This window comes from Triticum urartu, chromosome 1A (assembly GCF_056163025.1).
Source record: "Triticum urartu cultivar PI428250 chromosome 1A, HENAU_Tu73, whole genome shotgun sequence".
Taxonomy (NCBI): Eukaryota; Viridiplantae; Streptophyta; class Magnoliopsida; order Poales; family Poaceae; genus Triticum; species Triticum urartu.
Window position 1 is genome coordinate 464408672 of NC_141873.1, and position 23694 is coordinate 464432365.

General features: G+C 44.5%; 1 protein-coding gene across 1 annotated transcript; it reads right to left on the reverse strand.

The window, feature by feature from the left end:
• Positions 1-8380: 8380 nt before the first annotated feature.
• Positions 8381-10729, reverse strand: LOC125528404 (phospholipase A1-II 7). Its single transcript, XM_048692888.2, has 2 exons — positions 9921-10729; positions 8381-9177 (listed from the first exon to the last, which is right to left on the reverse strand). The coding sequence occupies exons 1-2, from the start codon at positions 10626-10628 to the stop codon at positions 8581-8583; spliced, it is 1305 nt and encodes a 434-aa protein (XP_048548845.1). The 5' UTR covers positions 10629-10729; the 3' UTR covers positions 8381-8580.
• Between the last annotated feature and the right edge of the window lie 12965 nt (positions 10730-23694).

Genomic DNA, 23694 nt, shown 5'->3' on the forward strand with positions numbered 1-23694 from the left:
GGTGGTCGGGTGAGGCGCGGCGAGCTTGTCCTTGTGTCGGCTAGCTCCGCCCCGGTTTTGCTCCTCCCGACGCCGGCGGCTCAGCCCTGTGTTCCTCCGTCCTGGGGAACCTCCGGCAAGACGGGATCCACGCGTAGATGGGGGGCCTCCTGGTGGTGGTGGGTGGTGGCGCGAGATCCTGGCGGTGGCCGGCGGCAGGCGTCAATGGGGCTCGCGGATCCGGGAGAGGGGGCGGCGGTTCGCTAGGCTGTGGGGGCAGGCCGGCGTCGGTGGATTGGGCTAGTGGGTGGAGGCTGTGGGGATCTGCGGCGGCGACGCGTGGAGGCGGTGGGGATCCGCGGCGATGGCGCGTTGAGGAGCTGGGGAGCCGCGGTGGCAGAATTTGAGGCGGGCGTGGAAAGGTTGGGGGAAGCCTACGGGGAAGGTGGTGCTCGGGTAGTGGAGCGGGCCGGTTCGGGGTGCGTTTCGTCGCGCCTATATAGGCAGCTGTGATCCAAATAACTACTTTAATCCTGGAATTAAAATAGTGTTGTCATATATACACACACATATGTGTGTGATCGATTTTACTAGAAATTCTATTTATATATATATGCATAACGTGTACAATATGCAGTATCGTAAAATATCAACAAACGAAAAAGAATTAAATAAAAAACATAAAATTAAATATAAAAAAAATCATAAACCCAAAACCCCCTAACCTTTTAATACCGGTTGGTGTTACCAACCGGCACTAAAGGGCTCCCTGCCCCCGGAGCTGACTCGTGCCACGTGGTTGCCCTTTAGCACCGGTTCGTGCTGAACCGGTACTAAAGGGGGGACTTTTAGTGCCCACACTTTAGTGCCGGTTACCGAACCGGCACTAAAGGGCCTTACGAACGGTTGCTATTGCCCGATTCTGCACTAGTGTCTCTAGTCCAAAATAGGTGTCACGATTTTAAACTAAGGTTAATTTAGCCTTAGTTCAAAACTACGACGCTTATTATGTATCGGATGAAGTGTAAAAATAAAACAAACATCAAAATGGCATACGATATACTACTATCTTCAACAAGTTTTGAAGATGGAGGGGGTTTTCCTCGTCTTGTGGGCATGAATATGTAATTTTGAGCACTCGTTGCTTGGAAACATACAAGCATGAAGCAATAAGCTGGCCCGCGCTGCAGCACTTCGTGAGTAGTATACACGTCACACTGATTAGCCCACGTATGCGTCCCTGCTCCCTCGAATAAATATGAGTACGTGTAATCCCAATGTTGTTCCTTGCCATGTGAACCTTGATTCTTATGATAATTTTGCCATACAGTGCAACTGCGTGCAATCCCAATGCTGTTCCTTGCATGTGAACCTTTATTCTTATAGATAATTTGTCATACAGTGCAACTGCGTGCCATCAGTTGCAATCGCTAAGTTTGGCCCTTCCGTTGTGCGAGAGGACGTTGTACTGGTAGCTTGTTGGCTCGGGAAAACTACGTGATCAAATCGACGAATATCACACTATTTGTCTGACCGCTCGACCATGGCTCCATTGTCGTCTGCTGCACGTGGTGCTGAGTAGGAAAGGCCAGCGGTACACGCCGCCACGCCTGGCTCGTGTTGCTGTCTGCTTATGCATGGCCCCATGATTTTCTGTGCAGCAACCGGCCGTTCTGCCTTTGAATGGCAGGTGCAGATTACTCGAACCAGGGGCATATCCATGAACAGGGCTCTTGACTGAAAAAACAAAAGCCCACGCTAATTCATTTTAAAATGGTAAAAAAGGAGAGTAAAATGTAAGGTATACTCTGGTCTAAACCCAGCACTACCTATATGTTCATCGTAGCCCCTTTTTTGCTTGTTTAGATGATTGTGGATTTTTTATGCAAATACCCACTTTAGTTTATTTTCCTATTCATCACGGGTCAAATCATGGGAAGCAAAACCTTGACCAATATTTTTGCTACCTAAGTACTCCCTCTGTCATGAAATAGTACTTGTCGTGGTTTTGTTCAAATCAATTATATAAAAGAATGCATAGGAATAACCCGAAAAAAGAGAAATATGCTAGGAAATCTCACACAAATTAGAAACATGCGACCATTAGTTTAGAATCAAAAGGTTACAACCCTTTTTCCATGTTCATGTCTAAAAAATTACCCATCAATGCTAGAAATAACACATAGACAGGCCTAATTTACGGGCAAATGCTATTCGGTGCCTTCATCGCCATTTTCTTCAGTTTTTAAACTGCAAAATATGTGAGCAAGAGGTGAATCAAACACGCAACACCGAGTTCAGTGCAAGCCGCAACAACCGCCCGGACACATCACCAATTGTGATTATATCCATATTTTCTGGTCTTTTCTTCTTCCTTCTATCCTTCTTTTCTTCTTTTTTCTTTTTTCCTTTTCCCTTTTTCTTTTCATTGTCCCTTTTTATTTCTTTTTTAAAATTCATGAACTTTTTCTTCAGAAGCGATGAACTTTTTGTCAACATCCATGATGCTCTTTCAAAAAAGTTATTTCAAAATTGATAAAAAAATCAAATTCATGTTTTTTTCAAAATCAATGAACTTTTTCTAGTTTGTGATTTTGATTTTCAAAATCGATGAATTTTCTTTCAGGTTTGAGAACTTTTTTTGAAATCAATGAATGTTTTTCCAAATTCATGAACTTTTTTCAAAATCGATGACCATTTTCAAATTTTGATGAAGTCTTTTTCAAAATCTTTGATCTTTGCCAAAACTTGCGAACTTTTTTTTCCAAATTCCAGAAAATTTGCCAAATTGGTGAACTTTTTCTAAAATTCATGAATTTTTTCGCAATTTCGTGAATTTTTCTCTGATTCATGAACTTTTTCCGAATTATTTTTTAAAATAGTGATCTATTTTTTATCGTCACCCGTCAATGGCCACGTCAGTAGTCAACTCCCAGTTTTTTTTAGCAAAAGTAGTCAACTCCCTCTGTAAACAGTCAATTGCGAGCGAGGCGAGGGTAGCAACAAAAGCATGCACGGATATGGGGCAGTGTTTGTTTGACAAATGTTCGTATTTTCAGATATGTTCTGGAATTTCAAAAAATATTTGTGTTTCAAATATTATTTCGAATTTCATGAACGTTATTTTTTTGAACAATGTTCACAAATTCAAATATGTTTGTGCTTTACAGAATGCTAGGGAATTTTCAGAAAATTTTAAGTAATTAAAAAAAATGTTTTAAAAAATTATTCCCGGTTTCAACTTTTCTGCTGAAATTAAATAAATGTGTTCGTTCCCAAAAAATGTTAGGTAATTTTCAAAATTGTTAGCGTTTTAAAAAAAAGTCCATATTTTCGAAAACTATTCAGAACTTTAAAAATAGTTTGTGTTTTCAAAAATATACATGTTTGTAAAAAATAGTTCATATTTTAAAAATGTCTAAAACTAAAAAAATGTCTAAAAGACTGGTTTATTTTAGCAACAACCGGGTATTCTATTGATTAATGTGGTAATTCATAGGTGTACGAAAAGGTCATGGGGATCACCAGTCTTTTAGCTTAAACCAGGGTCGCCACCAGTGGCTAGGCTAAAAAAGATTGGTTACTGTAGTGAACGTGTTGCTACAGTACATGTTCGCTATAGTTTTTTTAGCGGTCGCTATAGTTGCTAGTCGAGCCGGCCCAACTAGCGGTGTACTTTGCGTCTAGGCAACATTTTGACGCACATGGCGTCGAATTGGTGCTAGTTGAATTTAATAGTCTATTTTAGGCATAATTAGGAACACGAACCAGCTGGCCCAATAGGATAATGATGGAGAGCGCAGCGAGTTTGCTTTGGTTATTTTTTTAGGCATTTCCTATACGGCGCCCTCAACGCCACTTGTAGCATTAATCGCAAAGCGGCGCACACCCCCGTTCGTGCAGGGCCAGCCCATTTGCCTTTTTTTTTCTTTTTTCTGTCAAGCTGCAAAAAAGGTGCGCGCCCGCCCGCAATCGAACTCACCACCACTTCCTCACAAATGACCCAAGACAACCACAAGAATAACACCTCTTTGTGCTATCTTACCTCTTTTTATCATTTTATTCTTTCTAAGCTCGTGGGAAGCCTCGGTTTTGGGAAGCTTAGCAATCCATGTTTTTTCGGTCGCTGGACAGTATCTGGTACGCATAAAGCCTCGGTTTTCCGGACCGTTTTTTTGCATTTTCTTTTTTCCTTTTTTATTTTTTCAGAATGCTTGATTTTTTTCAAATCATTTTTTAATTAGATGAAATTTCTACAAATTCAATGATTTATTTCAGATGAGATGCACTTCTTTAAAAATCGATGACCATTGTTTCTACTTCGATGATTGTTTTTCAAAATTCGATGAACTTTTTCTCAAAATCGACAACTTTTTCTCAGATCGATGAACTTTTTTCAAAATTGGTGAACTTTTAAAAAAAATCGATGAACTCTGTTTTTCCAATCGATGAGCCTTTTTCGAAATTGATGAACTTTTTTTAAATCAATTAATTTTTTCAAAATCGATGAACGTTTTCCATATTAATGGTCAACAGGATCAAAATGGTCAACTGTCAACAGGTGAGAGTTTAAAAGACGACTGTTCTTTTTAGAAAAAAAAATTGAAGCAGAAACAAATGATCGAAGCAGGGAATGAACAAACCAACGAACGAGTGACTTTTTAGATACGCCCCACTTAGACACGGTAGTAGGCGCCAGTTTGAAGAATGGGCACTTAAGGCGCCCATTAGGGGCTCCCAGTTTTATATTGATAATTACTATGGGCATTTACAGGCTTTCTTTTTATTTTTTTATTTTAACGTGCACTTTCTCTACTCGTTGGGCGATTTTACCTCTAGGTTTCTTTTTTTTCCTTCCTCCTTATTTTATTCTATTTTTATTTTAAATTCATGAACATTTGAATTCGCTAGAACTTCTATAAATTCATGTTTTTAAAAAAAAATCTATGGTCACATTTTAAGTTCACTAACAGTAATAAAATTTATGGCTAATGTTTTTTCCATGGAATTAATAGTCTTCATAAGTATGAGTATGTTTTACCATTTATGAACATTTTTGAAATTGTAAATATTATTATTCATGAACCATGGAAAATTTTTAGATTCACAAACATCTTTTAAATTCAGGAACCTTTTTTTTAAAATTATAGAAAATGATTTCATCAATTTTCCCAGATCTACTAAAAATAGTAGCCATTTATTTCCTGAGCCTCTAGCAGAAGAGAGGGTGAGAAAAAAAAACAAAGACAACAAAGTGGAACGAGCCTGCCGAGCAAGCGAGAGCATTGTGGGCCAACCCATGTGAGTGTTTTAGCCCAACAACATCTAAAACGTGGAATAGGAACACCCGCAAATGTTGTATATTTACCTAAAAAAATAAGAGCAATGCTTCGGTAGACCCCCCCCTCACAAAGCGTATAAAGGGCAATATAGACATTTCACAAACTATACGGTAGTCTGTCGTACACGTATTAATATATTTTTTGAGACATGTATCCATAATAAATGCGAAAAATAAAAGCACTTGCACCAGGTGAGTGTTTTAGCCCAACAACATCTAAAACGTGGAATAGGAACACCCGCAAATGTTGTATATTTACCTAGAAAAATAAGAGCAATGCTTCGGTAGACCCCCCCCCCCCCCCTCACAAAGCGTATAAAGGGCAATATAGACATTTCACAAACTATACGGTAGTCTGTCGTACACATATTAATATTTTTTTTGAGACATGTATCCATAATAAATGCGAAAAATAAAAGCACTTGCACCAGGTATTGAACTCACAACCTGGCCATGAATGGGAACCAATGCTAACCAGATGGCCTAGTAACTGAGTACGGCTTAAAGGCAGCGCTAACGTTTAAAGTACTATTTAGAGCTGCAGATCCGACTTTTTTTCTTTTTCAATACTTTTGCAAAACAATGCGAACAAAATTTCTTGAAAATGCCAACAATGTTTCAAAATCATAAAAAATAAATAGAATATTCTTTTCTTAAATATGAACAGTTTTCTAAAAAGTGAATTTAAAATACGCACTTAACATTTTCCTAGTATACGGTGTTTTTTTTCAAATACAAACTAAACTTTCTTTAAAATATATGCCGAATATTTTTGAAATGCACGTTGAATAAAATTAGTAGACACGATGAACACTTTTTATACACAGTGAACATTTTCCTAAAACCGGTTGCTCGTTCAAAGTGGGCCGACGCATATCGTGTCGGTCGCTTCGCTTCAACAAAGCCATGACAGTTTGACACCCTCGGGCGGCAAATAGGGTTCACCTTCCGGAAGTAGATTCAGATAGAAGGTGCCATGCACAGTACGCTGCCTTGACTGCGCACGCGAAAACAGGGAAAATACATTAAACAGGAAATGGCAATGCGCGGATCAAACCCTGTAGCTCTCACTGCCGACCGCTCGCCACTAAGTACACAAACTGATAAGCTCAAATGTCTAACTACAAAAACGCAAACTACTAGAACTATCCTTTACCAACCAGCTTACTGTAGCAAAACAGATTTTCCCACTATTTCTTTCTCTTTTTTGCTGATAGTTTTTGTTTCTTTTCCATTTTCACTTTTCCAAAATTTCAAAAAAAGTTTGCCTATTCAAATTTTGTTCATAAGTTATAACACTCGCATTCTAAAAAATTATACAAACATTGAACAGACACAATTGTAAAAAAAAGTACAAACATTGAAATACAAATATTCATAAAATACAAGGCTTCATCTCATAGCATGTTGTTTTTCGACATCCTTGAAATGACCCTATTTTTTCCAATGGCTTGTATGACCAAGTTATGGCACCACGCCAAGTTGCTTTGCTTTTCGACAAATTTTGTATTTTTTGGAGTTTTCTCGGTAAAAAATAGTCGATAAATGGCGGGACATGTCGCAACTTGCATATGGTGTAGGAAATCATTCAAACCTGGCGTAAATGACTACCATGGGCACGCCTACCTGCTTACGAAAGTTTGGGTCAGTCTTGAGATTTCCAAAAATACCATGTTCGACGAAGACTGTTCGGTTAGGCCAGAAGAGTCCGTTTGGGAGTAGCCCATTTCTCAACATCTCTTAAATGGTCTCAGTATTTTTCATGTCCTTGTATGATCGATTTTGAAAAAAGTCCATCAATTTTGGCAAAACAAATTCATCTACTTTGAAAATATGCATTATTTTGAAAAAACTTCATCAATTTTGAGAAAAAGGAACATCAATTTTGAAAAAAACCATCAATTTTGAAAAAACGTTCATCAATATTCTTTATGAATTTTACAAAATTTATTGATTTAGGAAAATGTTCACCAAGTTTAAAAAAATGTTCGTAAATTTTGTTAAAAGTCCACTCTTTCATAGAAACGAAATTGGAAAAAGTTTGCACATTGCAAGAGAAAAGGGAAAATAAAAAATGAACAAAAAAGAAAGGAAAACGAAAAATAAGAAATAGAGAAGGAAAATAAATCTGGGACAAAACCGTTAAAAACGAGAAAAAAAGAGCAAGAAAAAAGAAAGAAGGAAAGAAGAAAATTGGAAAAAGAAAAGCGGATAGAAGAAAATAATAAGAAAGACGCCTGCAACCATGTTAAGTGATGGTGGCAAGTTGGTTATAGTGTCGCATTTTGAACCAGAAGTTCCTGTCTCGAATCTTGGCACACTCATATTTTTTTGCGATTTAAAGAGATGGTTGGGAAGGCCCAGCGGGCAAGTGTACGGCCTATGCGTATAAATCGAATGGATATTCTAAAAAGAAAAACATACACAACAAAATATGACCATTATGTCCTTTATTATGAAGAGGTATGGGCTAATCTGAACCGTTCTTGTGTTTAGGGGGGTCTACTGAAGTAGAGTCAAATTAAACAACCTCCTAGTTTTGAAAACTCCCAAGTTGTCCAACCTTGCTATAAACTTCACAAGGCTCTTTACGGACTTAAACTCATGGAACTTTTTTAACAAGGTTCATATGATGAAAGTTAAAAAAGTTCCCCTCGACATTATTGGGGTAAACTTCACAAGGCTCTTTGAATAGGGCATGGTATGAGTGCTTGAAGAGATTCCTTGTTAAAAAAGTTCGAATTGGTATAATTGACTCAACCCTGTTCACTAGGAAGTTTATTAATGGTGAACTCTTTTTGTGTACGTTTAGCAAAGAGTTTGGTAAACTCATGGAAAGCAAGTTTGAAATGTCCATGATGGCACCTTCATCTCTCAAATGAAGTACACCAAGGATATGATCAACAAATTTGGCATGATGAATGCCAAAGATATTATTGGGGTGAACTGGCTTCATCATATTCACGTGTCGCGCATAGTTTATTTAGGAAGGAATTGTCGAGGGGAAGTTGTTTCATCATATTCATGTGTCACACATACTGTATTTTAAGATACTGGGGATGGTTGACAAACCGTAGCCATTATTTAGACCCTTGGTAACGAGTACAATGTCGTGAAACATTCACTTATATTGCATAAAAAGGGAAAGATACTCGGTACGATTGACAAACCGTAGCCGTTATTTAGAAACTTGGTAACGAGTACAATGTCGTGAATCACATCAAGGCCTAATTTACCTTTCAATGGCCGATGTGAGTAACTCAGATGTGCTTGAAATCCTGGAGCGTCCATCGCCCATCTTCCCCCTTGACCATGAACTTGTGTCTAGGGACCCACCAACACGCCGGCACCGGGTGCTCGTCCGTGAGAGCGTCGGCACCCTTGTTCACCAGCGCTATGTCACGATCCACCTCTAGCTTGAACCCTCCGGCACTTCCCTGCTCCCCGGCCACTCCGTGTAGGTAGCACTCGAGATTGTGGAGTGTTCCCACTGTGGCCGGCTTACGCATGTACGGAGATCGGATTGTTCTTATGGTAAGCTCCACGGCCACATCCACGTATCCCAGAGGTGGGTACATGGGCACGACGTCGCCAGCGTTCTGCACATGTAGTGTCTTCAGGTCTGGAAATGAGTTGAACGCCGACCTAAAGAAGCGGCACCCGACGTGAGGGCTCGCAAACACGATAGCAGTCACAGGGAACGACTTAGTGGAGCCCTCGGGTTTGTTGATGCCGCTAGACACCAGGTCAACGGCGTTCAGGGTGGCGACCGACGCACCAAGGCTGTGGCCACAGATGGTGATGCTGACCTCCTCATCCTTGTACAGCTCCACGAGCCTCCTGACCTCCTTGACAACCTGCTTGTGTGTTTACATGCATGGTTAATAATCAACTGATTACATAATTATTATGTGCTATATTCCTTAGGACGCTCAAAAATAAATAGTTTGTTCTAATCAACCAAGTTGCATGGAATGTAAATGTGCAACTACTCAAGTTATAGAAATAAAGAATTTTTAATCGGCTCAGAAATATAGGGTAGGTCTTTTCTTGGGCAAACATACACTCTCAACAACCAGCGCCGGCATTGCTTTCCTTGATGGATAAATTTATCACTTGGATAGGATAACGACTATATACACCATAGCACCTACCCATCCATTATGGGTAACCCATACCTGAATAAGTGCAGCCCATTTTGGACCGTTGTGTTAACTTGCTACCGTGCCATTTTTGAAGGGATCAATTATCTGACGCGCTCATGGAGTGTGGGGATTTTTACGAAAGAAAAGTTCATGAGCGAACGATAGTTGAGGCCCTGACTTGAACTTCAAGATAAGGCATTCTTTTCTATCTTCACAAGATTTAACTTATCTTGGGAACATCACACTGACTTGCTGTGAGCTAGACCGTCGCCTTGCTTCAGTTCACTATGGTCAATCGCTTTGCTTCTTCAGTACAGTCATTGTTTAGTAGATTATTGTAGGTAAGCTGTTGTCATTTTCTATGTTAGAACTGGAATGGAATGGAAGTATAATGTCCGGTTAGATCGACTAGACGTACCAAAGCCCTACTCTGGCGCTGTGGCACGTTACTTTACCTGATCTCTGGCGCTGGTCTTGGTGAACTCGGAGCTCTTGTTGCTTGACGTGTACATGGACAGGAACCCATGGTGCACGACGGCAAGGCGGTGCTGGCTCGCCGCGGAGCCCAGCACGGGCGCGGCGGGCACGGGCGCGAAGTCGAGGTCGTTGACCCACTCCATGTTCTGGACGGTGCCGCGCCACGCCACAACGATGTCCCGCCTCCCGAGCGCGGCGGCGCCCTCGTCCGTGGCCACGGCCACGTACCCCATCCAGTTGGACTCCCGGCTCCAGACGTCCGGCAGCGACGGCAGCGGCAGCAGGAGGAAGGAGCTCGGGAGTGGCAGCGACGAGGTGGCGTAGATGAACTTGGTGACCTCGTAGTTGTTGCCGTGGTGGGGCACCCCCACGCCGGCGAGCAGGTCCTCGTAGCCGTAGAAGCACGCGCCGCAGTGCGGGGAGCGCCTCTCCGTGTTGAAGGCGTCGTAGGCGGCCTGCACCATCTCGCCGTAGGAGATGATGCTGGAGCGGAGGTGCGGGTCCAGAGGGTCCAGGAGGCCCTTCCACGAGTTCTCGCCGTGGAGCTCGCGCCACCTGCTGGCCACGGTTCCGAGAACAGGCGCCGGCGCCGACGACGTCGTGTCGTCGCCGCGCGGTTTCTCTCGGCCGTTCAGCCTGCTGGCTATGTCTCCAACGATTGGCAGCGGGATCGGGAGGAACGACATGGCGAGCGGGTGTTAAATTCGAGGGACCTTATCGATCGATCGGCTGCGTACCAGTGAGTTTGGCTCTGTTGGCTACACTCTTGCTAGTGTTGTGGCCTCTTTGCTTCAGCTTGGGCGTCTACTTATAGGACGTTTCCGCGTGAACCCATGTGGCCTCCAATATTATTTCATTTCTTCCCAGTTTTGCTGCCAACCACCGGACTGTAAATTTACTCGGAGTTCATTCAAAAAGATTATTTTCCTTAGAAGTAAGTGACGATTCCTTTTGCCCTCATGCATGCTGACTGGCATATGTTTTTTTTAAGGAATCACCGGGCTCAAAGCAGTCAATTTTTTTTACGGAAATGGTAACTTGCAACCGTCAGCTGTGGGCGATTTTGCAGCAACCCCGCAGTTTGCCGTCGGTTTCGTTTGCGCGAATCTTGACGCAGAATCGGAGCCCCGTCAAATTTTTATAGTAGTTCGTTGTGTGATAAATGACAGCGAACTTATTTGTTAGCGACCTTTCTGTGCGAACAAGTGATAGTCGAAGGCCTAGCCCACCACAAGCCCAGTGACCCATGGAGTATATATTTCAGAGAGAACAAAGGGAGCAAGCTATCCTGGCTTGGATTAGACTCGGTGGTGATGGCTTGTAATCTTCTTCGTACCCTATCGCATGTTCATCTTCCCTAAATGTATCCCATCCCCTGTATCCTTGCCATTAACACAGAGAGAACTAGGGTGCCCCTTACACGTGGTATCAGATTCAGGCGGACTATTTTTTATTGTGACTATAATATTTATCTTGGTGCCCATGGGCTGAACGATTTCATGTGATCCTCGTGGCTATACGTCCGAACTATGCAGCTCAAAAATGGTGGACTGCTCCTCCAAGTTGTTTTGAACAATTTTAGTGGCCACTAACACTCTTGGCATGTGCACCTCGGATCAGGTTTGGAGCATGGGCCATGGGTGCAACAAAGTCCTCCATTTGCTGCGAACAAGCTTCTTTTCGTGGAGGGAGGAGTGCCATGCTCCAAGCGGTCTTTTCTGACCATATTCTTCTTGGTTGTAGCTGCTACATTCATGAAGCTCACTACTATGAATAAGACAGTACTGACCTCGGACCCTACACTGACGACTACCACAACAAACCAAACAAGATCAAAGAACTTCATAGTCCATGGGACCCAGGCGAGTCAGCCCTTCAATCTCCTTCAAAGATCCATCTTGGGAACAAGTAGAGTTTCAAGGAGGGGGGAGTGTTAGAAGTTGCTCATAGACAAGAAATGATGATCTTTTGCCAAAGACGCTTTTGTTGCTGCTTCGACCACGCCTACTATTACTTTGATCAAGTCCATGTCGACAACCACTAGTGCCTCGACACCTCCCTCGAGGAAGTCCCCAGTGGCCAAGACTACTACATCAAGAATTTCTTTGATCTCGTGCAAGTCGACATCAACCATGGTTAGTACTGCAACGACTACCATGGTGATTTCGGCACAGCGAGGGATCTTCAAGCTCCATGGGATCCTGAAAGCTCTTTGGTGGCAACGGCTTGGGGACAAGCCATGTTTCAAGAAGGGAGGGGTTTTAGCGACCTTCTTGTGCGACCGAGTGATAGTCCAAAGGCCTACCCCACCACAAGCCGCAACGACACATGGACTATATATTCCAGAGATAACCATACGAACAAGCTATATTGGCTTGAATCAGAACTGGTGGATGTGGTTTCTAATCTTTTTCCTCCCCTCTCACGAGTTCATCTTCTTCCCCAAATGTATCTTCTCCTAGGTACTCGTCGACGCTAACACAAAGAGACTAGAGTGCCCCTTACAGTATTAGAGAATCAAAACACTATACACAACGTAGTGGTAGACGACGTGCAAACTCACCCAGGAGGCCTTAGATTGAGTCCTAGGCTCCCCCATTTTTCAACAAATGGCATTTTTTGTAGAAAAATTGTTCATGGTAGTTTTATAATGTTTTTGAACTACGTCACATGGCATTTTTTTAATTAAGAGATGGCATTTTTAATTTATTAAGAGATGTAATTTTTCATTTTATTAAGAGGTGGCATTTTAATATTAAAAGATGGCATTTATATTATTAAGGGATGTCATTTTTATATTAAGGGATGGAAATTTTTATATAAATAGATGGCGTTTTTGGTTATTAGGAGATGAAATTTTTATCTTTTGTATTAAGATATAGCATTATTCTAATTTTTTTTATTTAAGAGGTGGCATTTTTCTATATTTTTTATTAAGAGATGACATTTTTATTTAAGAGATGATATTTTTTATTAAGAGATGGCAGTTTTAAGAGATGACATTTTCCTATTAAGAGATTCCTTTTGTAGGTGCGTGGCATTTTTTTAATAACATGGCAATTTTATATAAAAAGGAAACATCTAAATGGGTCTTTTGGGTCAATGGGGGGTCGCCCCGGCCTGCCACCCAGCGAATGATGGAAAACGACCACTGGGAGCTCCTGCCCCTAGCGAACGAATCGATCACTAGGGGTCCTCCCCAGCAACCCGTCGCAAGATAAGGGCCTCCTTTTAGGGATTGCAAGATCATGCCAATACGGCAATGCACGAGGAGAGATAGTCTCACCAAGATAGGACAACAAGCTTATCGAACCATCCTTAAACCGAAGGGTTAAAAGGTCAAAATGGAAATATATAAATATTCCTAATGGCGACTAGACTGTAGGGTGATCAATGTTTCTAGAGAGACTTTAGCATTTTTAGAACCAAATCACATATCATCCACAAGACAGAGAGTAAAGTCTCATGTTAAGTGGAGTCCTCGAGGTTGGATGGACTAAGGGTTTAGATTATCTACAACTTGACCTCTCAAACCTTGTATATATGTTTGGTCGGACATCCTGGTCACTACCCAGTCACAAATTTGCCACCCCAATGGACCCCTCAAACATGTCCTATATGTTCAGGCTATCCAGCACACCAGAAACCATCCCATATGTGAGACGGATACGTGGGCGCCCAGATGCGCCCGCCACATCAAATTGATGAGTAGGGCCCACACCAAAACCCATTTGTCCAACAAGCATCTCCTATGGTTCAGTGAGGAGGCATTTATGGAGCTGCTCCGGTGCATCACCCGAGGGACCAAATCCAGCTATTTAAGCCGGACAATGAGGCAACCCTAGCATGTACCCACCCCCTGGTGTGCGTTTTCGCTGCTCCCTCCTCCTTTTCTACTTTCATTCCTAGCTCGTCGTCCGTCATGGTCCGACAGAAGATACACATTATAAGATGCTCACGCCCGAGTATCCAGTGGAAATCCAAGCTAAGATGCGCATTGCGGAGGAGGGCGATGTATCATGGAGTTTAGGTGTCCTAGGGTGTGTCATGCCAATTCTTCAGGTCCTCATATGCTACCTTTCGGTAGCATAGTTGTTTTTTCTTTTTTTTGCCTTTGGCATTTTCTAGTGTGATTTTTATTGTCCAATTATCTCGATTTTTTTTGTAAGAGTGCTTCCTCACCGCCTTGTATTGGTTGGTCATGTACTTTGATTTGCTCTTTATTTATAAAACGAGGCGAGAGCCTGTTTCGAAGGAGAATATATTTCAAAAGGGCATATAATATATATGTTGACTATGCTTCAATAAGCTTCGGATATAGAGGGATGTTTCATCATCTTGTGGCCATGAATGAGTAATTTTGTGCAAAAGTCGTTGTTGCTTGGAATCATACAAGCATGCAACAATAAGCTGGCCTGGGTTGTAGATTTATGAATAAAGACTTTTTAATGATTAACCCATGTATGTGTCTAGGGATGGACACAAAGTTGTACCCATTAAGCTCGTAGCTTGCGGTTTAATGAACCAAGCCAATCATTGGCTTTAGCTCATTAAACCTAATGCATTTGATAAATGAGGTAATGCATTTCTCGAGCAACTCGTTAAGATCGCTAATACTCCCTCCTATTAGCCCCCTTGAATTTTGAGCCTAAGTTTGATTAGAAATGTTATTAACCAAATATGAATTGTATTCTATAGAAAGTGTGTCATTGTATTCGTATTCGAAAAAGATTCAAATAATATCTTTTTGGCATATAATTCATAATGCATTCAGCAAAGTTAGGCTAAAATTTTGAGGGAGGGCATATAAACTTGGACGTGGAAAGTACAACACAAGACATATCATATCAATCCATCTAATCGACCCAACCAGCCCGCAAGAGGTAACAACTAGCGCACCTCCTCAAAATAGGTCTTCACCCCACTTTATAAATAAAGGCACACGGCCAAATGATACAAGTTAATGATGAAGCCCTCTTACAAAGCATATCAAAAAGAAAATCGGGCATAGAAATTGTACCATAAAAAGTGCACAAGTCCACTTCAAACGCCACAACTACGATGTCCAGCATGAGCTCATGAGTGCTTGAAGATGACGCCAAACCACGGCCTAAGGCAACCGAGCATCACGATGACAACCCCGGGAGTGTAACGACGCAAAGTGTCACCGCCGCCAGGTCTGAAGTGACCGACATGGGTTTTCACCCAGAGGCTTGGCACGAGGAGAATTGTGACAACATCCCCAAGAAGAAAAAGTATGCCTATGAGCGTCACCACCGTCGGCACTAAAGCATTTTGCTCAGGACTCACTTGTTCCACAAAAAATCACAAATGTTCACTACACACTTCTATTCTTGTAGATTTTGTTGGGCCTTCAAGTGCGAAGGATTGTAGGATAGCAACAACGTCCCTGAAGTGGATAACCTAAGGTTTATCAGTTCGTATGAGGCATAGGTTGAAAGTTTACTCTCTAAAGAAACCCTGCAACCAAGATACAAGTAGTCTCTTGTGTCAATTGTATATGTGCACTAGATCGGCGAAGAGATTGATAAATTTGATGATAGATTGATAGTTTGGATAGTAACAATATTTTATTTTTTTGGAATAAACATATCAAGGTCATAGCAACATCAAGCTCAGAACATGCAAGGTGGTAGGCATCAAACCCTATCAAATCCGACATCTATTACATAGGAAATCTCATACACCACATGTTCCTACAAAGAAATTACTCACACATGAGTGTGGAGATCATGATGGCAGTGAAAAAGAAGAGGTTGCTGCTGATGATGGCGAAGAATCCCCCCTCCGGAGGCCAGATCAGCTTCTAGACAGCCCTCTGGGAAGGTGAACTATGCTGACGACAACTCTGTGTCGCGAAAAATTCCAGAAAGAATTTATATTGAATGTTTTTTCTTTGGGGGCTAAATATAGGCGTCGGGAGGCGGTGCAGCAGAGTCATGTGGGTCCCATGCGGCCACAGCATGCAGCCGAGGGTTGCCGCATGTGCCACAAAAGCACCCCTGGCTCCATCTTCTTGCTTTGTGGTTCTTTTCAAAAGAATTTCTGTATTTTTATGATTTATTAGACACCATTTCTCCATAAAAGATAAACACCATGAAAAACTTGTTGAAAACAACTTCAGTCCGAATTAGTTTTACTCAAATTATGCAAGTTAGAGGGCAAAAACATAGCAAAAGTGCTTGAAAAGTCGTTACATTTGAGACATATCATGGATCTCCATCGACAAGAAAAGAGTACGCGGCAGGAAAAATCCACGTAAAAATATTTCTAGGAGTTTTGAAGTATATATATAGAGAGAGGGAAGGACGTTGTGAGGCATGTTCATGGGGTAGGGGCACGTGGCCTCTCCTCGCGGCGAGCACCTAGGGTGCAAGGGCCACCTGCGTGGAGGCCTTGGCCCACCCCTCCGGCAGGTCTTTGGGCCATGGTGACCTCATGGTGTTAAAACTTCACAAATTTTATTTATTTATTTATTTATTTTGTTCATGAAAAATATTATTTCTACAAATTCCAAAAAATATGCAGAAAACAACAACCAACATTCTGGATTAATAGGTTGGTGCAATGTATAAAAATCTGACAAAACTATGCAAGAATGATATAAAAGGAGCATGGACATAGCGAAAATTATTGATATGTTTGAGATGTGTCAAGTACCTAGGCTACAGAGCCCACTGCGAGGCAAGACACCCCTAGTTCATGCCCCCGAATCCAAATTTGAGCACCGCCACTATCACTAGGAGAGAAGGAGCCAAGTACACCCGCCTTGCACCCCTTGCCGCCCACACGACCAAGGAATGCAGCCACCACCGCATCCATGATGATCACTCGAGAGCCAACCAGGTGGACCGCCACCCGAGATCACCGTCCTAACATCAAGGACCGTAACCCCGGGCCCGTGCATGACCATCAACTACTAGACCACGAGCGCCGAAAGACACCCCCGAAGCCTGACAGGGGCACAACCCGACCTTAGCCCACGGTCTTGCCAGGTGAGCCCAAGACCGTCGACGATCCCCTTCATATCATGCTGGCTCGGGATGACGGATCTCACCAGCGGTAGAACCCTCGCCAATGGGCGAGTGGCGACAGAACCCTCCTAGTAGAGAGGTCACACACCACCCTAGATTTGGGGTTGCTGCCAGCCCCGCGACCACACCTTCCTCGAACGGCAGCGCACCTCCGACTACGATGTCCAGCAGTGATGAGTGGTTAGGGTTAGGGAGGAAGAGGAAGAGGAGAAGGGAAGCACCACACACGGTCGAGAAGGGGAGGTTGAGGGGAGTCATCGTGCCAGTGCCAGCCCACCATTCTGACTGACGACCCCGTCGTGAAGCCCGACAGCCACGTGGCCACGCCCATGAGGACAGACCCCGTTGTGGACATAGTACACAAGCACTCACTAATTTGCAACATTTTAACCGAAGTAAAATGTGGTAATGCATGTTAAACATTGTAATTGTTCTGTTAGCTAGGGCGTCGCGTGTGTGTTGTAATCTGTTAGGATAGGTTAGGTTGTTGAGATATGATCCTATAGTTAGCTTGGAGATCAATCCACACCTAACCTAAACCCTAACCCCCTGTAAGCCGCCGGCCTCTTGGCCCTTTATTAACACGCAACGCGCCCCTGCATTGTGCATGCGCTTCCAGCGATTCTCACATGGTATACAGAGCCTAGTTCTTCCATCTCATCTAGGTTATGTCATCTTCCTCCTCCTCCCTCGCCATGGCCATGCCTTCGCTTGCTTCACTCGGCCACACCATCACCGAGAAGCTGACGCGTGACAACTTCCTGGTGTGGAAGGTTCAAGTCCTCCCGCACGTCAAGGCCGCGGCGATGATGGGTTACCTTGATGGCTCGACGAAGGAACCCGCTGCCGTCATCGTCACCGAGAAGGAAACCAACGGGGAGAAGGAGACCATTGAGATACCCAATCCAGAGCATGCGATCTGGGTGACTCAAGACCAACAGGTGCTTACTTTTCTGCTTGCATCGTTGTCTCGCGAAGTGCTCATGCAGGTGTCCAACCACACCACGGCCGCGGGCGTCTGGCAAGCTCTGGTAGAAAGCTTCTCCACGCAGTCCAGGGCGCGCCAGATCCAGCTCTGCTCGGCCATCGACAACGCCCACAAGGGTGATCTCTCTGCTTCCGCTTACTTCACGAAGATGAAGGGACTGGCGGACGAACTCGCTGCTGCAGGAAAGCCCCTGGACGAGGACGACGTCGTCTCGCACATCCTCGAGGGACTCATGCACGAGCCCGACTACAACGGCTTTGTCACCTCCATCTCCATGCGCGCTGCCACCGATCGGCCGATCGGTCTCAGCGAACTCTTTTTGCTCCTGCTGTCTGCGGAGGCCCGGATCGCTGCCCAGCATGCTGCCTACACCGCTCATCACTCTGCCAACCTAGCTGCAAAGGGTGGTCAGGGCAGTTATGGCTGCGGACGCGGCGGTCAGGGCGGCGGACGCGGTGGTTACGGCAGCGGCAACTACTCCGACAACTCAGGGCATGGTGGCGGAGGTGGTGCGCCGCGTCAACAGGGAGGTGATCACGGTGACCGCGGTGACCGTGAACGCTGCCAAATCTGCAAGGAAGAGGGCCACGGTGCGTGGCGCTGCAAGAAACGGTTCGAAAAAAGCTTCAACAATAATGTCCGCAACCCTGCTGGCAGTGGCGGTGGTGGTGGACGCGGCAATGGTGGGCGCGGTGGCGGCGGCGGGGGCGGCAACTCTCGCGCTGCTCATTCTGCCCACTCCTATGGCGTGGATACTAACTGGTATCTGGATACTGGTGCCACGGACCATGTCACAGGTGAACTGGAGAAGCTAGCTCTCCACGATCGCTACACTGGCACCGACCAAATCCACACGGCTAGTGGTCAAGGTATGGATATAGAGCATATCGGTTATTCAGTACTATCTACTCCCTCCGGTTCCTTGCACTTGAAAAATATTCTCCATGCTCCTAGTGCCAATCAAAGCCTTCTTTCTGCCTATAATCTTATGCGTGATAATGATGTCTTTATTGAACTTCACCCGGAATTCTTTCTTGTTAAGGATCAGGCTACCCGGAAAACAATTCTGCAAAACAAGAGTAGATGGGGGTTATTCCCCGTGACCGGACGGCAAAGTGCCCCTCAACGTCAAGTCCTTGCTGCCATCAAGCCATCCACCTCGCGGTGGCACAAGCGCCTAGGGCATCCCGCTCTTCCGGTAGTCCAAAAGATTCTCCGTGACTTCAATCTTCCTGTCTCCAATAAACAAGATCATCTTCTGGTGTGTGATGCATGTCAGATGGCCAAGAGCCATCAGCTACCGTATTCTCGTTCAACTAGTGAGTCTACAGCTCCTTTAGAGCTTGTTTTTTCAGATGTTTGGGGTCCTGGACCCGTCTCTGTAGGAAGACAGAAATACTATGTCAGTTTTATTGATGATTTGAGCAAGTTTAGCCGGCTATATTTGCTCAAAAATAAATCTGATGTCTTTGAGAAATTTCGTCTCTTCCAAACTCATGTTGAACGTCTCTTTGATCGCAAGATTATTGCCATGCAAACCGATTGGGGTGGGGAGTACCAACGGTTGAACTCTTTTTTGAACGCATTGGCATCACACACCATGTTTCTTGCCCACATGCTCATCAACAGAACGGCTCCGCGGAGTGAAAACATAGACACATAGTGGAAGTTGGTCTCTCTCTACTTGCTCATGCTTTCATGCCGCTCAAATTTTGGGACGAAGCGTTCCTCACGGCTGTCTATCTCATTAATCGCATACCTAGTAGAGTTATCAAGAACCAATCTCCACTAGAAAAATTATTCGGCACTAAACCCAACTATTCTTTTCTCCGCATCTTTGGTTGTGCTGTGTGGCCTAACTTGCGTCCTTTCAATAAACACAAATTCGAGTTTCGGTCCAAGCAATGTGCTTTTTTAGGATACAATACTCTTCATAAGGGTTATAAGTGCCTCGATATTGCTTCTGGTCGTGTCTATGTTTCCCGTGATGTTGTCTTTGATGAGCAAGTTTTCCCTTTCGCCAAACTCCACTCCAACGCCGGCGCCCAACTTCGCAAGGAGTTACTACTCTTGCCATCTCACCTCTTACCGTCTCCTAGCTTTGGTCAAGGGGGAGTTGATTTTACTGCTGATCATATGCCTATGCCTAATGCCAATAACCCAGCTGAAAGTGTGCAGGAAACAGAGCAGGAAAATATTGCAATTTTTGGCGAAAACTCGTATGATTTTATGCAGCCAACAGGAAGCTCCACAGAAGATCCACAGGATCTCTCGGGATCTGTTGCCGCAGCGATTCCAGGCGAATCCACCGCGGGATCAGTGCCCTCTGACGCGGCAGGCGAATCCGCACCGGGATCCGCGTGGTTAGGCGAGCGGCCAGGCGGACCAGGCAGGCGCACCGAGGCGTTGTCCCCTGGCGGGCCGACCCCCACGCTGTCTCCCGTGTGGGACGACGCGCAGTCTCCCGGCGGGTCGGCTAGACGAGGCCCACGTGGTGGCGGTGGGGCTGGAAGCCCGGAAACCGGTGCGGCACGGATTCCCTCCCGCCCAGCGCCCACTCCGGAACTGCCAAGTGGCAGTTCGTCATCGGCTGCCACACCGGATCCGTCTGCTTCTCTACAAGGAGCGGATTCAGGATCTTCTGCGCCCGCGTCTGCCTCTTCCGACTCCGCTATCTCATCTACGCCCAACCGTCTTCAGTTCTAGCACGCTCGGCCAGCTCCATCTCCTCCCGCCTGTCCCCGTACTCGGTCGCAAAGTGGTATTGCTAAACCCAAGGTTTATAATGATGGGTGTGTTCGTTGGGGCTCTTTCTGTGCCACAGGAGAACCGAAGACGTTGCAAGATGCTCTGGGAGATCCCAAGTGGAGACAAGCCATGGATGAAGAATTTTCTGCTCTTATTGAGAATAACACGCGGTGCCTGGTGCCTCCAGTTAGGGGGAGGAATGTCATTGACTGCAAATGGGTGTACAAGGTCAAGCGGAAATCTGATGGCACCATTGACAGGTATAAGGCACGTCTTGTGGTCAAAGGTTTCAAGCAAAGGTACGGAATTGATTATGAGGACACCTTTAGCCCCGTGGTCAAAGCTGCTACTATCAGGTTAATTCTTCCAGTTGCAGTATCTCAAAATTGGTGCATGCGACAACTAGATGTTAAGAACGCGTTTTTAAATGGTGTTCTGGAAGAAGCAGTGTTTATGAAGCAGCCTCCTGGGTATGAAAGTTCCGTTTTGCCACGACATGTCTGCAAGCTTGATAAAGCAATTTATGGCTTGAAACAAGCACCTCGAGCTTGGTACTATCATTTGTATTCCAAGTTGCAGTCTCTTGGGTTTTCTGTCTCTAAGGGAGACACTTCATTGTTCTTTTACCATCGACATGGAATAACTATCTTTATGCTTATTAAGTCGATGATATTATTGTCACCAGCTCCTCCACTAGAGCAGTCGATGCACTCCTTAAGGATTTGTGCATGGATTTTGCGCTCAAGGATTTGGGCAGTCTTCATTTTTTCTTTGGGATTGAGGTAAAGCGTGTTGCTAGTGGAATTGTTCTGTCTCAAGAAAAATATGTCCAAGATATCCTGGAGCGAGTGGGCATGAAAGGCTGCAAGCCTTCTCCAACTCCTTTGTCTACCTTAGAGAAGTTGTCTCTTTATGATGGTTCGAAACTTGGAGCTGAGGACTCCACCAGGTACAGGAGTGTTGTAGGAGCTTTGCAGTACTTAACTTTAACTAGGCCAGATATTTGTTTCTCAGTTAACAAAGTTTGTCAGTTCCTGCATGCTCCCACTAGTACTCATTGGACAGCTGTAAAAAGAATTCTGAGGTACCTTCAGGCAACCAAGAGTCATGGTCTCAAACTTGCTAAGTCAAATTCTACGCTTGTTAGTGCCTTTTCAGATGCAGACTGGGCAGGTTGTCCTGATGACCGGAGATCTACTGGAGGCTTTGCAGTGATTTTTGGTGGTAACTTGATTTTCTGGAGTGCACGCAAGCAAGCTACTGTGTCCAGATCAAGTGCTGAAGCTGAGTACAAGGCCTTAGCAAATGCCACTGCTGAGATAATTTGGGTACAGAATCTGTTAACAGAGTTAGGCATTCGTCACCCATCTGCAGCTTCTCTTTGGTGTGATAATCTTGGTGCTACTTATCTCTCTGCCAACCCAGTTTTTCATGCTAGGACAAAGCACATTGAGATTGATTATCACTTTGTTCGTGAGAGGGTTGCCAATAAGCTTCTGGACATTCGGTTTGTTCCCACTGGTATCAAGTAGCGGATGGTTTCACTAAACCACTATCATTGCAGCAGCTGGAGGTTTTTAGACGCAATCTCAACTTAGATAGTTGTGATTGAGGGGGAGTGTTAAACATTGTAATTGTTCTGTTAGCTAGGGCGTGGCGTGTGTGTTGTAATATGTTAGGATAGGTTAGGTTGTTGAGATATGATCCTATAGTTAGCTTGGAGATCAATTCACACCTAACCTAAACCCTAACCCCCTGTAAGCCGCCGGCCTCTTGGCCCTTTATTAACACGCAACGCGCCTCTGCATTGTGCATGCGCTTCCAACGATTCTCACAATGCATATTGACAAGCACTCATTAGTATTTACGAGTTTCAAACAAACAAAACCGGGCAGACTTTTTCGGTCATTAAGCTTATCTAGCTTAATAATGAGCGAGCAGCTTGTCAATCATCCCTGCTCGATCGGATAAAAGTCTACATCTACTCCCGACACTGCTCCTTACCACGTGCAGTGCAACTACGTACTACCAGCAGCAGCATCTTTCCACCTTGCCGAAGCTCCTACCGGCTGCAGGAAAAATTCTTTTCAAAACAAAGAACTCGTACGGGCTGCTGCGTATAACGCGGAAAAACGTCAGATCAGTTGCAATCGGCAGATCTCCTTCTATTGTGTGAGAAACGTGTGCTGGTAGATTATTATTATTTTGAAATTACGTGTGCTGGTAGCTTGTTGGTACTGTATTAGGGAGTGCTTTCGCGTGGTCAAAGCGACAAATTTAGCACTGTGTGTGACCACCGCTCCACCATGGCTTCGTCCTTGTCTGCCCAACGTGGTGCACGCGGCCACACGTCCGGCTCGGGTTGCTGTCTGCTTTATGCATGGCGTCGTGATTACTGAATGAATAGTTAGCCACGCCACCAATCGTGTCTTAAATAAGAAATCGCGCACGTTGGCAGGATACGCATCTCGTCATCTCGTCTTGTCGGTCGCTAACATGGGGATGAAGATAAGTACGTTTGATCTCTCTAGTTACTGTATATAATTTGAGAGAATTACCGCCGTTTACATGTGGCGGTAAAAACGCCCCTTCGTAAGGATTGAAGATGGTGCAGGGACTCGGTGATGCAGATCCATCCCGCGTAGTCCCGCCAGCACGAGCATGTGAGCAGGACCATTGCCCATTGCGCAGGCATTCATGCTCAGGACCCAACATATCTCCAATCACGTGGCACACGTTGCAACCAGCTACCGAAATTTATAACTGGTCGATGGCAATACCAAAAATTGCCATCTTTCCTCTAACCATGCCTACATGTAGAGTTCTTTTGCAGCTCTGCACTGGACAGCAGCACGACGCATTTCACAAGCGTAGAGGTGAAAGGGGGAGTGCATGCTTTGCTTAAAACTTTTAGATCCCGAAAAGAAAAACGTTTAGAAGCACATGATAAAGTGTATCCTG

Coding starts and splice junctions, on each gene's coding strand:
- LOC125528404 (XM_048692888.2), bottom strand. CDS start 10,628: ATGTCGTTCCTCCCGATCCCGCTGCCAATCGTTGGAGACATAGCCAGC. Junction 9,178..9,920: donor AGACCAGCGCCAGAGATCAG/GTAAAGTAACGT, acceptor ACACACAAGCAG/GTTGTCAAGGAGGTCAGGAG.